The sequence below is a fragment of the Salmo salar genome, chromosome ssa13, assembly GCF_905237065.1.
Source record: "Salmo salar chromosome ssa13, Ssal_v3.1, whole genome shotgun sequence".
Lineage (NCBI taxonomy): Eukaryota > Metazoa > Chordata > Actinopteri > Salmoniformes > Salmonidae > Salmo > Salmo salar.
In genome coordinates, this window is record NC_059454.1 from 30,523,609 (window position 1) to 30,541,075 (window position 17,467).

The 17,467-nt window shown below is 42.4% G+C and overlaps 1 protein-coding gene across 2 annotated transcripts in view; it reads right to left on the reverse strand.

Moving 5' to 3' along the window:
- Positions 1 to 598: 598 nt before the first annotated feature.
- The window catches only part of LOC106566880 (guanine nucleotide-binding protein G(I)/G(S)/G(T) subunit beta-1), a 71,028-nt gene continuing 54,159 nt past the window's right edge, over positions 599 to 17,467 (reverse strand). For both annotated transcript variants that reach the window (XM_014135411.2, XM_014135412.2), the window contains exons 7-11: positions 14,976 to 15,042; positions 14,577 to 14,778; positions 13,808 to 14,024; positions 12,664 to 12,779; positions 599 to 2,492 (exon numbers count right to left, since the gene is read on the reverse strand). In XM_014135411.2, coding sequence (XP_013990886.1) covers positions 12,673 to 12,779; positions 13,808 to 14,024; positions 14,577 to 14,778; positions 14,976 to 15,042 — 593 coding nt within the window. In that variant the 3' untranslated portion in view covers positions 599 to 2,492; positions 12,664 to 12,672. The remainder of the gene's footprint in view (positions 2,493 to 12,663; positions 12,780 to 13,807; positions 14,025 to 14,576; positions 14,779 to 14,975; positions 15,043 to 17,467) is intronic.

Here is a 17,467-nt window from a genome sequence, read left to right on the forward strand (position 1 = left end):
TCACACCCCTTGACTTTTTCTACGTTGTTTTGTTACAGTCGGAATTTAAAATGGATTAATTTGCAATTGTGTCACTGATCTACACACAATATCCAATGTCAGTGGCGTTAATTTATAGGCATTTCTAAAAACATAATAAAAAATGAATATTAATATTCAACGCTTTTGTTATGGCAAACCTAAGTAAGTTATGAATAAAAATATGCTTAAAGTCACAAATTGCATGGACTCACTGTGTGCAATAAGTGTTTAACAATTTTGAAATGGCTACCTCATCACTATACCCCACACGGTCGAGCAGTGAATTTCAAGCACAGATTTAACCACAAAGACTAGAGGCTTTCCATGGTTCACAAAGGGCACCTATATTGGTAGATGGGTAAACAAAAGTTGACATTGAATTTACCTTTGAGCATGGAATAGTTTTGAATTACACTTTGGATGGTGTATCAATGCAGCCAGCCACAACAAAGATAGAGGCGCCCTTCCGAACTCAGTTGCCATGTTCTAATATGTGAAATGCGCATCTCCTGAGTTGGGATAACATTTTTACTTGCATAATCACACATTTGAGGAATTAAACTCAGAACACAACAGATCATCTCAAACTGCTTTTTATTTCATCTTAAATAACAGTACATTTTAATAGTTTCTATCTTGCATCCAGCTTTCGGTTGTACACTGACTGACTTTAAATTTAAATACAAAAGTTGAGAAGGGAACAGCGGGGTGCAGAGATCTACAGTTATTTCATGGCGAGAAAAGGAAAAGGAATTTTATTTAATATTTCTGTATTGATTTTCTTTGTTGCCAACTCCAGGCCTAACGCACAAATACAGCACATTTTTGTACAGAATTTCGCAGAGAAAAAACAGAATGGAGAAAAAAAATGCCACTACTGCTAAAGAAAGTGTCTGTTTACAAGGAGGGGAACAGAAAATGCTGTCATTCAAATGCTGCAAGTTTTTTCTTTTTTATTATTAAAGGACAGAAAAAAACCTGTTTGTTACAAAATGTTTATTTTGTCACTGGAATTTGTTTGCTACAGAAGGAATGAAAATGTATTTGTTCCATTTGTGTTTGTGTGTGCATATGTTTTAAATGTTTACATTACTTTTATCAAGGAATCCTTCCCAAGAATGGATATTGTAATAACAGGTAACCGTTTGTTATGCTGTTTGCTTCTCTCAAGTGCATAGGATTGACATTTTAATTGAATTATGTATGCACAGAGTAGCCAAAAACAAGATAAATACCATTGTAATGATATATTTAACAGGTTATTTTCTTGAAGAAAAACATCAAAAGGACTTAGTTCTATATGCACCTCTTTTTAAGCAATTCTACAGCATGCGATTCTAAGTTAACCCACCCATGGCAGACAGCCAAAATATTTTTTTTATTTATTTTTAACTTAAAAAGCTTCATTATCATTATTTTCAAACATTGATTTATACAACATGTCATTCACAGAGTAGTAACTGCATTTCCAAGCACGGAATGGGCACCTCTGTTGAAACAGAAACTCCGGAATGAAACCGGGGTAATAAGTAGAGGCCTCCCAACCCAACAAAATCACTTCTCCGGTCGCAACCACGGTCATCAAAAGGGAAACAAAACAGAAATAAAACGAAGAAAGTGAACCAATGGGTTAATCTTCATTTAATTATTCTACATTGTCGCCCAACAAAAGGTGAAGAGAATGGTTAAAATGTTTTGTTTTCATTTTGAAAATGAGCATTCATTATCATAAACAGAATATGCTTGGTTAGTTAACTTTTCTTGAAACATTATTCTATACATGCAAAGTTTAATTTTGTGCAAACAAAGATTTGTGACTAAACAGAAAAAAATAAACAGAGAGTGAAGTATCTTGGGACTAAATATACAGAATGGCCAGATCCTCCTGTTGGTGGCTCATGGACTCGACTCCCTGCTGAAGCTCAATTCTCTTGCCTTTTTTAAAGCTGGATTAAAATGACGATAATTTGTCATTTTTATTTCCAACCTACAAAACTTGACTCTAAACTATATGAAGACTGATAAAACAAAGCTTTCAATCCTCATTTTACCAACAGGTCACTGATCTAGTTCCCTGAACCAAAAATAAAGGGGGAAAAAAGAAAAATAAACATGACCAAAAAGCTATCAAGAGTTTAATCACCGTTGTGTAGATTACCTTCACTCAAACCTGTGTATTGAAGATGGATTACACATTTGCATGGGGGTGAATGTATTTTCTTATGACACAATATCAGAAAATGGTCCCAGGAGGAATGCACAATTCTCTCCCCCATTCCATCCCACTGAAATTCCTCATTTTTAGCTGAGTAATAAACAATTGTGCTCTTCTTTTAAATGAGGAGAGAATTTTTGCCATTGGTAGTTTTTTGGGGGATTGGAGTCAGTTTCATGGTTGAGAAGATTGGATATGCAATAAAATTGAACATTTTGGAATAGTCTTCCACTCAACTTCGGAGTCCGGATGCCATCTGAAAAAAGGCGGGACACAAAAAAACAAATAATTTGCATGAGTCATTTGCAACAAAAGTACCTCCTAAAAATGCAGAGTCATTGTAGAAAATTTACCTCTTAATTTTCCAAACAAAACTTAGTTGTCAATGTCAAGAGCTACAATTCATTGTTGGCCAATCTCCCATGTTCACCCCCAGAATGCAGCAGACACATTCCAACTACAGTCGTGGCCAAATGTTTTGAGAATGACAGAAATATACATTTTCACAAAGTCTGCTGCCTCAGTTTGTATGATGGCAATTTGCATATACTCCAGAATGTTATGAAGAGTGATCAGATTAATTGCAATGAATTGCAAAGTCCCTCTTCGCCATGCAAATGCACCGAATCCCCAAAAAACATTTCCACTGCATTTCAGCCCTGCCACAAAAGGACCAGCTGACATCATGTCAGTGATTCTCTCGTTAACACAGGTGTGAGTGTTGACAAGGACAAGGCTGGAGATCACTCTGTCAAGCTGATTGAGTTCGAATAACAGACTGGAAGCTTCAAAAGGAGGGTGGTGCTTGGAATCATTGTTGTTCCTCTCAACCATGGTTACCTGCAAGGAAACACGTGCCGTCATCATTGCTTTGCGCAAAAAGGGCTTCACAGGCAAGGATATTGCTGCCAGTAAGATTGCACCTAAATCAACCATTTATTGGATCATCAAGAACTTCAAGGACAGCGATTCAATTGTTGTGAAGGCTTCAGGGCTCCCAAGAAAGTCCAGCAAGTGCCAGGACAGTCTCCTAAAGTTGATTCAGCTGTGGGATCGGGGCCCCACCAGTACAGAGCTTGCTCAGGAATGGCAGCAGGCGGGTGTGAGTGCATCTGCACGCACAGTGAGGCAAAGACTTTTGGAGGATGGCCTGGTGTCAAGAAGGGCAGCAAAAACGCCACTTCTCTCCAGGAAAAAGACCAGGGACATACTGATATTCTGCAAAAGGTACAGGGATTGGACTGCTGAGGACTGGGGCAAAGTCATTTTCTCTGATGAATCCCTTTCCGATTGTTTGGGGCATCCGGAAAAAAGCTTGTCCGGAGAAGACAAGGAGAGCACTACCATAAGTCCTGTGTCATGCCAACAGTAAAGCATCCTGAGACCATTCATGTGTGGGGTTGCTTCTCAGCCAAGGGAGTGGGCTCACTCACAATTTTGCCTAAGAACACAGCCATGAATAAAGAATGGTACCAACACATCTTCCGAGAGAAACTTCTTCCAACCATCCAGGAACAGTTTGGTGACGAACAATGCCTTTTCCAGCATGATGGAGCACCTTGCCATAAGGCAAAAGTGATAACTAAGTGGCTTGGCGAACAAAACATTGATATTTTGGGTCCATGGCCAGGAAACTCCAGACCTTAATCCCATTGAGAACTTGTGATCAAGCCTCAAGAGGTGGGTGGACAAACAAAAACCCACAAATTCTGACAAACTCCAAGCATTGATTATGCAAGAATGGGCTGCCATCAGTCAGGATGTGGCCCGGAAGTTAATTGACAGCATGCCAGGGCGGATTGCAGAGGTCTTGAAAAAGAAGGGTCAACACTGCAAATATTGACTCTCTGTATCAACTTCATGTAATTGTCAATAAAAGCCTTTGACACTTATGAAATGCTTGTAATTATACTTCAGTATTCCATAGTAAAATCTAACAAAAATATCTAAAGACACTGAACCAGGAAACTTTGTGGAAATTAATATTTATGTCACTTTTGGCACACGACTGTAGAGAACAAAATATCCAGTGCTACTAAATATATACACTCCACTCTGAAATACATTTGGCAAGGGTGATGAGATCAATCTATATCCTAGCTGAGGAACGATCAACTCTGTTTCTTATATTGAGGCGGAGTTGAGTTTTGAGAACCAGTTGTGGGATTTGCTAGCAATAACATTGAGTCACCATCAGTCGATTCTTGTAAAAATGTCAAATCTGGAAACACAGTGCCTTCAGAAAGTATACAACCTAAATTCAAAATGGATATCGATTTTTTTCCTCCCACCCATCAACACACAATAGCTTATGACAGCGAAAATGTGTTTAGATATTTCAGCAAATGTATTAAAAATGTAATAAAGAAATCAAATTTATATAAGTATTCACACCCCTTTGCTATGACACTCCAAATTGAGCAAAGGTGCATCCAAGTTCCTTTGATCATCCTTGAGATATCGCTACAACTTGGAGTCCACCTGGGGCTTGGGCTGCTGCGGTGACCGTATTACTGCCACACCGGCGGTCAGGAGTCATGAAGGCAGTCACAGTAATTAGGCTTCTCCAAGCTCTGATGTTGCTCATGGTCATTAGTAGCCTACCAAACTAGCGAACTGCCTGGTAGTCAGCAATCCATTATCACTCACATCAATGCAAAAGTATTTGGAAATTTAATCAAACACTTCATGAGAGCCCATGAGCTCATGTTGTGCAACATTTCAATAGGCTATGCAATTGCACAAGAAAACAGAGTGATGGCCTCTACTAAAAACAGGGGGATCAGCTTTCTGATCTTTTTTTTTTTTTAATTAAGCACATTGCTTATATTTACAGGGGTATAGCCTACCTGGGTGGCATGAAAATAAACTACGGGAAAAGCGTCCATTTGCTATTTAAAAGCATAGATGACATGTATTGTGACCCTCTGTCCCTGTTTTGATACAGGTGCATGGTAATGGTCCATTCTAAATCAAATTTCACACATTATTTAGTATACGTAAAGAGAATAAATAAAACAATTGTCTGATGGGTGACAATATTAGCATATCACTTGCAAAAAATATATATTATCACTTGTGAATGATGACCAGCATAAGAAACAATGCCTTTTTTTGCAAATTTTTTGAGGCCTAGTCGAAAAAATATGGAACTACCCAGACTCTGGCTACAGCTGGCCATCCGACCAAACTGAGCAACCGGGCAAGAAGGACTTTCGTTAGGGATGTAGCCAAGAACCCAATGACCACTCTGATAGAACTACAGAGTTCCTTGGCTGAGATGGGAGAACCTGCCAGAAGGACAACAGTCTGAACAGCACCTCACCAATCTGGGCTTTATGGGAGAGCGGCCAGAAGGAAGCCACACAGGAGAAAAAGGCACATCACAGGCCTTTTTGTAAACTCCAGGCGTGCTGTCAAAGACTCAGAGCATAAGGCAAAATATGCTGTGGGCTGATGAGACAAATTAACTATTTGGCCTATGTGCAAAGAGCTATGTCTAGAAAGAAAAATGGCACAGTGCATCACCCGTCTAACACCATCCCTACTGCATGGTGGCAGCATCATGCCATGGGGATGCTTTTCAGCAGCAGGGACTGGGAGACTGGTAAGAACTGAGAGAACAATGAATGGATACAAATACAGGCAAATCCTTGATGAGAACCTGCTTCAGAATGCAACAGACCTTAGACTGGGGCAAAGACTTACATTCCAACAGGACAAGCATACAGCCAAAGCAACGCGGGAATGGCTTCAGAACAAACATGTGAAAGTCCTTGACTTGAATCCCATTGAAGACTGTTCACCGCCGCTCCCCATCTAACTTAAGAGTTTGATCAAATCTGCAAGGAAGAATGGGAGAAAATCCCCACGTCCAGATGTGCAAAGCTGATGCAGACATACCCAAGAAAACTAAAAGCTGTAATCGCCACCAAAGGTGCTTTTACAAAGTATTGAACGCTTATGTAAATGAGATGTTTCTGTATTTCATTTTCAATATATTAGCAAACATTTCTAAAAACATGGTTTTCACTTTGTTATTATGGGGTATTGTGTGTATGATCTTTATGTGGCGTCAGACCGAGGCTCTGCATCTGTCCCCATGCTCCTAGACCTTAGTGCTGCTTTTGATACCATCGATCACCACATTCTTTTGGAGAGATTGGAAACCCAAATTGGTCTACACGTACAAGTTCTGGCCTGATTTAGATCTTATCTGTCGGAAAGATATCAGTTTGTCTCTGTGGATGGTTTGTCCTCTGACAAATCAACTGTACATTTTGGTGTTCCTCAAGGTTCCGTTTTAGGACCACTACTGTTTTCACTATATATTGTACCTCTTGGTGATGTCATTCGGAAACACAATGTTAACTTTCACTGCTATGCGGATGACACAGCTGTACATTTCGATGAAACATGGTGAAGCCCCAAAATCGCCCTCCCTGGAAGCCTGTGTTTCAGACATAAGGAAGTGGATGGCTGCAAATGTTCTACTTTTAAACTCGGACAAAACAGAGATGCTTGTTCTAGGTCTCAAGAAACAAAGAGATCTTCTGTTGAATCTGACAATTAATCTTGATGGGTGTACAGTTGTCTCAAAAAAAAAATATGAAGGGCCTCGACGTTACTCTGGACCCTGATCTCTCTTTTGACAAACATATCAAGACTGTTTCAAGGACAGCTTTTTTCCATCAACGTAACATTGCAGATAATCAGAAACTTTGTCCAAAAATGATGCAGAAAAATGTATCCATGCTTGTCACTTCCAGGTTAGACTACTGCAATGTACGCTACAGTCACAAGACGCAGGCCTCCTTACTATCCCTAGAATTTCAAAGCAAACAGCTGGAGGCAGGGCTTTCTCCTATTGAGCTCCATTTTTATGGAATGGTCTGCCTACCAGTGTGAGAGACGCAGACTCGGTCTCAACCTTTAAGTCTTCATTGACGACTCATCTCTTCAGTAGGTCTTATGATTGAGTGTAGTCTGACCCAGGAGTGTGAAGGTGAACGGAAAGGCACTGGAGCAATGAACCGCCCTTGCCGTCTCTGCCTGGCTGGTTCCCCTCTCTCCACTGGGATTCTCTGCCTCTAACCCTATTACAGGGGCTGAGTCACTGGCTTACTGGTACTCTTCCATGCCGTCCCTAATAGGGGTGCGTCACTTCAGTGGGTTGAGTCACTGACATGATCTTCCTGTCCGGGTTGGCGCCCCCATTTGGGTTGTGCCGTGGCGGAGATCTTTGTGGGCTATACTCGGCCTTGTCTCAGGATGGTAAGTTGGTGGTTGAAGTGATCCCTCTAGTGGTGTGGGGGCTGTGCTTTGGAAAAGTGGGTGGGGTTATATCCTGCCTGTTTGGCCCTGTCCGGGGGTATCGTCACACAGTGTCTCCTGACCCCTCCTGTCTCAGCCACCAGTATTTATGCTGCAGTAGTTTATGGGTCGGGGGGCTAGGGTCAGTCTTATATCTGGAGTATTTCTCCTGTCTTATCCGGTGTCCTGTGTGAATTTAAGTATGCTCTCTCTCGCTCTCTCAGGGGACCTGAGCCCTAGGACCATGCCTCAGGACTACCTGGCCTGATGACTCCTTGCTGTCCCCAGTCCACCTGGCCATGCTGCTGCTCCAGTTTCAACTGTTTTGCCTGCGGCTATGGAACCCTGACCTGTTCACCGGACGTACTACCTGTCCCAGATCTGCTGTTTTCAACTCTCTAGAGACAGCAGGAGCGGTAGAGATACTCTGAATGATCGGCGATGAAAAGCCAACTGACATCTACTCCTGAGGTGCTGACCTGTTGCACCCTCGACAACCACTGTGATTATTATTTGACCCTGCTGGTCATCAATGAACATCTTGGCCATTTTCTGTTATCTCCAACCGGCACAGCCAGAAGAGGACTGGCCACCCCTCATAGCCTGGTTCCTCTTTAGGTTCTGGGGAGTTTTTCCTAGCCAATATGCTTCTACACCTGCATTGCTTGCTGTTTGGCGTTTTAGGCTGGGTTTCTTTACAGCACTTTGTGACATCAGCTTATGTAAGAAGGGCTTTATAAATACATTTGATTTGTATTTGATTTGTATATGGGTAAAAGACAAATCTATCCAATTTGAATTCAGATTGAAACAAAATTTGGAATAAGTCAAGGGGTATGAATACTTTCTGAAAGCACTGTACCTATGTTTGTCCGGTACAATTGCTGTTTCTGTGTTTGGGTGCTGAAATCTATACTTTTAATAAAAACTTTTATTGAATACAACCGACTTTTTCCTCATTTGTGTTGCTCATCTCAGGGGGAATGTGCATGTGCCGACTTAATCGGTCCGTTCTATCTGGGGTCCTTGGGACGTCCCTACTAGAGGTCGACCGATTAAACCAGCATGGCCAATTAATTAGGGCCGATTTCAAGTTCATAACAATCGGTAATCAGCCTTTTTAGACGCCGGATTATGGACGATTACGTTGCAATCCACGAGGAGATTGCGTGGCAGGCTGACCACCTGTTAAGCGAGTGCAGCATCAAAAGGACCTTGTGCCTGCTAACATGAATTTCTTTTAACTACATATGCAGGTTTAAAAAAAATATACTTGACTATTGATTTTAAGAAAGGCATTGATGGCATGGTTAGGTACATTTGTGCAACGATTGTGCTTATTCCGCGAATGCGCTTTTGTTAAATCACCACCCGTTTGGCGAAGTTGAAGTAGGCTGTGATTCAATGATAAATTAACAGGCACCACAATGATTATATGCAACGCAAAACAAGCTAGTTAACCTAGTAATATCATCAACCATGTGTAGTTAACTAGTGATTATGTGAAGATTGATATATATATATTTTTTTTTATAAGATAAGTTTAATGCTAGCTAGCAACTTACCATGGCTCCTTGCAGCCAATATTAACTACGGAAATTGTGTCACTTCTCCTGCGTTCTGTGTAAGCAGAGTCAGGGTATATGCAGCAGTTTGGGCCGCCTGTCTAGTTGCGAACTGTGTAAAGAACGTAATTAATTTGTCAGAATTTTACATAATTATGACATAACATTGAAGGTTGTGCAATGTAACAACAATATTTAGACTTAGGGTTGCCACCCGTTCGATAAAACAAAGAATGGTTCCGTATTTCACTGAAAGAATAAACGATTTGCTAACGAAATGATAGTTTCCTGATTTGACCATATTACTAACCAAAGGCTCGTATTTCTGTGTGTTTATTATATTATAATTAAGTATATGATTTGATATAGCAGTCTGAGCGGTGGTAGGCAGCAGCAGGCTCGTAAGCATTCATTCAAACAGCACTTTCCTGCGTTTGCCAGCAGCTCTTTGCAATGCTTGAAGCACAGTGCCGTTTAGGACTTCAAGCCTATCAACTCCCGAGATTAGGCTGGCAATACTAAAGTGCCTATAAGAACATCCAATAGTCAAAAGGTAAATGAAATAAATGGTAGAGAGAAATAGTCCTATAATTCCTATAATAACTACAACCTAAAACTTCTTAACTGGGAATGTTGAAGACTCGTTAAAAGGAACCACCAGCTTTCATATGTTCTGTTCTGAGCAAGGAACTTAAACGTTAGCTTTTTTACATGGCACATATTGCACTTCTACTTTCTTCTCCAACACTGTTTTTGCATTATTTAAACCAAATTGAACATGTTTTATTATTTATTTGAGACTAAATTGATTTTATTTATGTATTATATTAAGTTAAAATAAGTGTTCATTGTTCATTCAGTATCGCTGTAATTGTTATTACAAAAATATATATATAATAAATAAATAAATCTTCCGATGAATGGGTATTGGCTTTTTTTTGGTCCTCCAATAATCGGTATCGGCATTGAAAAATCATAATTGGTAGACCTCTAGTCCCTACACCCTAACCATTTTAAATTCAATGGAGTTGGGACGTCCCAAGGATCCCGAATGTCACGGAGCCAATTGAATCTCAGCATACGTAGTACAAGCAACCCAAATGAGGAAGAAGTTGGTGGATGTATTGGGCTCCCGAGTGGCGCAGCGGTCAAAGGCACTGCATATCAGTGCTAGAGGCGTCACTACAGACCCTGGTTCGATTCCAGGCTGTATCACAACCGGACGTGATTGGCACAGCTTCGTCCACCATTGCAAATAAGAATTTCTTAACTGACTTGCCTAGTTAAAAGTTAATGACTTTTTTTACAAAAATAAATAAATATAAACACAAGTACACACACACACACACACACACACACACACACACACACACACTCACTAAAAGCTTTTATTAAAAGTATGAAGGACCACAGTTGTACAGGACAAACATAGGCACACAGTAAGCGGTTATAGAATTTACATTTTTACAAGAATCGACTGATGTTGCTAGCAAATCCCACGACCAGTTATCAAAACTCAACTCCGCCTCGATATAAGAAACAGAGCTGACCGTTCCTCAGCTATCTTCATCCAAGTTAAACTGGTACATGGTTCCCTCATGAGAAACCCATTTCATTCATCAACTGAGACTGCATTCGCAAACTGCATTCCCACTTTATGAAGTGCAACTACATGGCATCTTTACTTGTTGGTGTTACATGTGAATACACAGTAACTCATTTGAAACCACAGGCTACTTGTCCAGTTTCCATTCAGTATAATTATAGTTTCATATAGCGTATCTGCATAGTATTCAGCGGAGTAATTATCTCATTCTGGTTACTGACATAGCTGTACAGGAACTAGATGGCATTTAGAGGAACTATAGGGCATAATGAAACAATCAGGAAAAACAAATGTCACCCAGGACATAGAGCAAGTACAAATACATTCCTATTCAACCATGCATTCATGTCTTACTTTACGGTGTCTATGTTACTGTAAATCATATTGTTTATATGCACTTAAGTTAAAGTCCCCCTCCAGATTAAAAATTATATGCAGAGTAGAACCACAGTAATATACACATATTACATTTGAAGGGATACTTGGCAATGAAGCCCTTTATTTACTTCACCTGAGTCAGATGAACTTGTGGATACAGTTGTCTTTGCATGCAGTTTGAAGGAAGTTGCTAACTAGCACCAGCTCAATTGCTAACTAACGTTAGCGCAGACTGGAAGTCTATGGATATCTGCTAGCATATACCCATTAACTTCCAGTCATTGAGCTAACGCTAGTTAGCATTGGCTAGCGAAACTACCGCTAACTTCATTCATACTGAACACCGAGACATACACTACATGACCAAATGTATGTGGACACCTGCTCAAGGAGTCGGTCCCCCCTTTGATGCTATAACAGCCTCCACTCTTCTGGGAAGTGTTTCCACCAGATGTTGCAACATTACTGCGGGGACTTTCTTCTATTCAGCCACAAGAGCATTGGTGAGGTCGGGCACTGATGTTGGACGATTAGGCCTAGCTCGCAGTCGGCGTTCCAATTCATCCCAAAGGTGTTCGATGGAGTTGAGGTCAGGGCTCTGCGCAGGCCAGTCAAGTTCTTCCACACCGATCTTGACAAACCATTTCTGTATGGACCTCGCTTTGTGCACGGGGGCATTGTCATGCTGAAACAGGAAAGGGCCTTGCCACAAAGTTGGAAGCACAGAATTGTCTAGAATGTCATTGTATGCTGTAGTGTTGATTTCTCGTCACTGGAACTAAAGGGCCCATAAAAAAACAGCCCCAGACCATTATTCCTCCCCCACCAAACTTTATAGTTGGCACTATGCAGTCCGTTGGCCTGCCAGATGGTGACGCGTGATTATTCACCCCAGGGAACGAGATTTCACTTCTCCAGAGTCCAATGCGGCGAGCTTTACACCACTCCAGCCGACGCTTGGCATTGCGCATGGTGATCTTAGGCTTGTGTGCAGCTGCTTGGCCATGGAAACCCATTTCATGAAGCTCCCGACAAACAGTTACAGTGCTGACGTTGCTTCCAGAGGCAATTTGGAACTCGGTAGTGAGTGTTGCAACGGAGGACAGACGTTCTGTGACCTTGTGTGGCCTACCACTTCGCGGCTGAGCCCTTGTTTCTCCTAGTCATTTCCACTTCACAATAACAGCACCTACAGTTGACCAGGGAAGCTCTAGCAGGGCAGAAACTTGACATGCTGACTTGATGGAAAGGTGGCATCCTACAAAGGTGCCACATTGAAAGTCACTGAGCTCTTCAGTAAGGCCATTCTACTGCCAATGTTTGTATATGGAGATTGCATGGCTGTGTGCTTGATTTTATACACCTGTCAGCAATGGGTGTGGCTGAAAGAGCCGATTCCACTCATTTGAAGGGGTGTCCACATACACTCTATATACGAAAAAATACCTAAGTATCCCTTTAAGCGTCAATAAATAAATGTGGAGCAAATCGGCGACATTTCTTATAGAGTGCCATGGCATGTCGGGCACACTTGTGGTGGAAGGGCGGCTGCGCTGTGCAGTTACCTTCAGACTCTAGTTCCAGATCTTGAGGAAGCTGTCCCAGGACCCTGTTGACACGGCCATGCCGTCGTCAGTCACACCCAAGCAGCTGACACGGTTGTCATGTCCAGCCAGGACACCTAGAAAAAGAGCAGGGTCAGCGGTTAGAAGTCAGACCATGATATATCACAACACGCTTAGCCAACGCCACTCTCTAGTCACTCAGTTTGACCCTTAATAAATGATTCCATTAAAGACCTGGCTGTGTACTAGTTCTATTCTGTTGTATATTGGAAAATGCAGTTACTAGGAAATGTTGCTAGTACAAGTGTGTGTGTGTCAGACCCATCCCATCTCTTATCCAGACCACATATGTAATCAATAGAACTGAACAATTCATGCCTCTGTGGGAGCAGATCAACTGCTGGAGCAGGCTAAACAGCAGGGGCTTCATCCACAAACCCTGCTGCTGTACAAACTAGCCTTCACTTGTACAATCGCTGTCATGGATTTAACAGTGAAAACTCCCTCTAGCCAATGCTTACATCAGTCCTATGCTTTTGAACCAACAACAGGAAGTCTAAGTGCTCAATTCTGGAAAAGGGTGGATAATTGGGAATCCTCCTGTTCAATCTGCTTTATATCTTCTGTCTAGTAATGCTGCATGTCTGAAGTACCCCTGCTGTGCTTGAGGAACTAGCCTGGCTACAAAACTGACCCATTGCGTGGCTGCAGACGGTACCACCGATGTGCTCAACTAAATTAACCCTGCTGTCATCTGATACTTACTGAACCCCAGTCATTTCTGTACCACAGAGACCACTAGGCACTCTAAATCAATGTCCCTTGGGGACTCCTCACATCACTACTACCGTAGAACCACATCTAGTCCATTTCAACATCCCCACCCCCTTCCACAAGCCCTGGCTCCACAGGCCTACAGCATTTTGGCTGATGACATCAAATATAGGTGTACAACTGTCGCAATAACATCCAGAACCTAGCTTGACCACTGCTCCTCCACTGTACCCCCGACTGTCGTCATCATGGTCGCCTCAAAGTATGATGAGGTGGCCCATAGATTTAGGGTGAGTTAATGGTTAGGGGGGGGGTGTTTAAGGTTTGGGAGTACTGTGTGTTAAACCCCTCACACCCGCCCGCTGTTCACCTGCACGGTCGGCCTTGAGGCTATCCCACACGTTGCAGTTGAAGTCGTCGTAGCCGGCGAGCAGCAGGCGGCCGCTCTTGGAGAACGCCACTGAGGTGATGCCACAGATGATGTTGTCATGGGAGTAGACCATCAGCTCCTGGTCTGCGCGCAGGTCAAAAAGCCTGCAGGTGGCGTCGTCTGAGCCTGTGGCAAAGGCGTTACCATTGGGGAAGAACTGGGAGGGACAGGAAAGAGGGGATTGGGAGAGAAAGAGAGGGGGAGATGGTGTGAGGTTTGTCTGATAATACCTTCCTCATCACTCTACGTGCGGTGTGTGTGTGTCAGTGTGTAATGCGCTAGTGCATAATGGTTGCCATGGCATTATCAAGGTGGGTGCTCTACATTGATAGTGAGTTCACCCTTTCATAATGTAAAGCGCTTGGTATTGACCAAGTGACCATGCATACTAAATACACAAGGGACAACAGATACGGATGTGGCATGTCCACATTCACGCATCACAAAAACCACCCTTAAGCATGCTAGTGTATATACAATGTCCGTATTGAAGTCTCTGTATGTCTGAATGCAAAAGAAAACCGCTGGCGTGGTAAGCCTTCTGCCGAAAAGCTAGTGACTAAAGATACTGACGCCACAGGTTAGAGTGTGCGGCTCCGTTTTGAGTGGAAGTGTAGCTACACAGGTTGAGTGGAAGTGTAGCTACACAGGTTGAGTGGAAGTGTAGCTACACAGGTTGACCGGTGGTCGGATCGTGTGATTGGCTTACGCAAATGGCATTAATGTCCGACTCGTGCCCGGTGAAGGTCTGTCGGCACATTCCTTCTCTGACGTCCCAGAGCTTGGCGGAGGCGTCGCACGCCCCGGACACAAACAGCCTCGTGTCGGGTGCAAGCGACAGGCTCATGACATCGCCGGTGTGGCCGGCGAACGTGGTCGTCTGCTGGCCCGTCTCAATGTCCCAGAGAGCACTGGGGGAAGGAGAGAGGCAGGGCGAAGAAAAAAAAACGTTTGAGGAAATTGGAGTGACTGTTTTCTGTCATACTCTTGGGATGCATTCAGATTCTCGCCATTGCGTTTAACCTCAATTTTAAACAGTTTAGAGCTGGCATATCCACTCAGTGAACATGGGAAGGGGGAGGCAGGCAGGCACAGTTCCCCCACTCACCATGTGGTATCTCCAGAGCTGGTGACGATCTGGCTGTCATCCACGAAGCGACAGCAGGACAAGTAACCTGGAGGTCACAGCAGAATTAAGTCAGTCAGACAGTCAGCACTGAGAAGCAGTCACAACACACAGGGGAAATGGTCTAAAGATACAAGGAGGAACTACATTTAACTAGATTAAAGGCCTTGACCCGGTATGTACATTATAGGCCTTACCACCGAAAGGGTACAATACAAATGAAGACTGTATAGGAAATTAATGTGTGCAAGTACAACAGAACCCACTCAATAACACAAACATGCCTTTTCACAGTGAGCTGACAGACATGGGTCCTGTCATGTTGTGAGACTGAAATAACAGTGGAAATGAAAGAATTCAATACTTCCAAGGTACTGGTTAATTTAAAAAAAATCTTGTGCATAAACAATACCGGTCATGTAAACTGGTTGTTAACCATGGTCTATCCTGTGTCACGGGTGAGCTAACTGTGTGTGTTTGCATGTACAGTGCCTTTAGAAAATACTCACACCCCTCGACTTTTACCACATTGTGTTGTTACAGCCTGAATTTAAAATGGATTATATTTAGATATTTTTTGTCCCTGGCCTACCCCATAATGTCGGTGGAAATCAATTAAAAATGAAAACGCTGAAATGTTTTGAGTCAATAAGTATTCAACCCCTTTCTCAGCAAGCCTAAATACAGTGCATTCGGAAAATATTCAGACCCCTTCGCCTTTTCCACATTTTGTTACTTTACAGCCTTATTCTAAAATGGATTAAATAAATGTTTTTCATGATCAACACACAACACCCGATAATGACAAAGCAAAAACGGGTTAAGAAAAAAAACAAATACCTTGTTTACATAAGTATTCAGACCCTTTTGCTATGAGACTCAAAATTGAGCTCAGGTACATCCTGTTTTCATTGATCAACCTTGAGATGTTTAAACAACGTGGAGTCCACCTGTGGTAAATTCAATTGATTGGACATGATTTGGAAAGGCACACACCCGTCCATTTCAGGTCCCACAGTTGACAGTGCATGTCAGAGCAAAAACCAAGCAATGAGGTCGAAGGAATTGTCTGTAGAGCTCCGAGACAGGATTGTGTCGAGGCACAGATCTGAGGAAAGGTATCAAAAAATGTCTGCAGTATTTAAGGTCCAAGAAAACAGTGGAATCCATCATTCTTAAATGGAAGAAGTTTGGAACCACCAAGACTCTTCCTTGAGCTGGCCGCCCGGCAAAACTGAACAATCGGGGGAGAAGGGCATTGGTCACGGAGGGGACCAAGGACCCGATGGTCACTCTGACAGAGCTCCTCTCAGGAGATTGGAGAACCTTCTATAAGGACAACCATCTCTGCAGAACTTCACCAATCAGGCCTTTATGGTAGAGTGGCAAGACGGAAGCCATTCCTCAGTAAAAATGCACGACAGCACACTTGGAGTTTGCCAAAACACACTTAAATACTCTCAGACCATGAGAAATAAGATTCTCTGGTCTGATGAAACCAAGCTTGAACCCTTTGGCCTGAACGCAAAGCGTCACATTAGAGGAAATCTGGCACAATCCCTACTGTGAAGCATGGTGGTGGCAGCATCATGCTGTGGGGATGTTTTTCAGTGGCAGGGACTGGGAGACTAGTCAGGATCGAGGGATCGCTTAACGTAGCAAAGTACAGAGATCCTTGATGAAAACCTGCTCCAGAGCGCTCAGGACATCAGACTGGGGCGACGGTTCACCTTCCAACAGGACAACAACCCTAAGCAACCAGCCAAGACAAGGCAAGAGTGGCTTAGGGACATGTCTCTGAATGTCCTTGAATGGCCCAGCCAGAACCCGGACTTGAACTTGATCGAACATCTCTGGAGAGACCTAAAAATAGCTGTGCAGTGATTATCCCCATCCAACCTAACAGAGCTTGAGAGGATCTGGAGAGAAGAATGGGAGAAACTCCCCAAATACAGGTGTGCCAAATTCGTAGCATCACACCCAAGAGAACGCAAGGTTGAAAATCACTACTCAGTACTTTGTTAAAGCACTTTTGGCAAAGGGTCTGAATACCAATGCAAATATGTTATCAGTTAGATTTTTTTTTATAAAAATGTCTAAATATCAAAAATATCATTATGGTGTATTGTGTGTAGATTGATAAGGGGAAAAAACTATTTTATCCATTTTAGAATAACGCTGTAACAACCAAATTTGGAAAAGGGGTCTGAATACTTTCCAAATGCACTAAGTTCAGGAGTAAAAATGTGTTTAACAAGTCACATAAGTTGCATGGACTCACTTTGTGTGCAGTAAGTGTTTAACATGATTTTTGAATGACTACCTCATCTCTGTGCTCAAAGGGAAATTCAATGTCTGCTTTAAAAAAAATATATATATATATATATATATATTCTTTTTTAAAGCAGACATTGAATTTCCCTTTGAGCATGGTGTATCAATATACCCAGTCACCACAAAAATACAGGCGTACT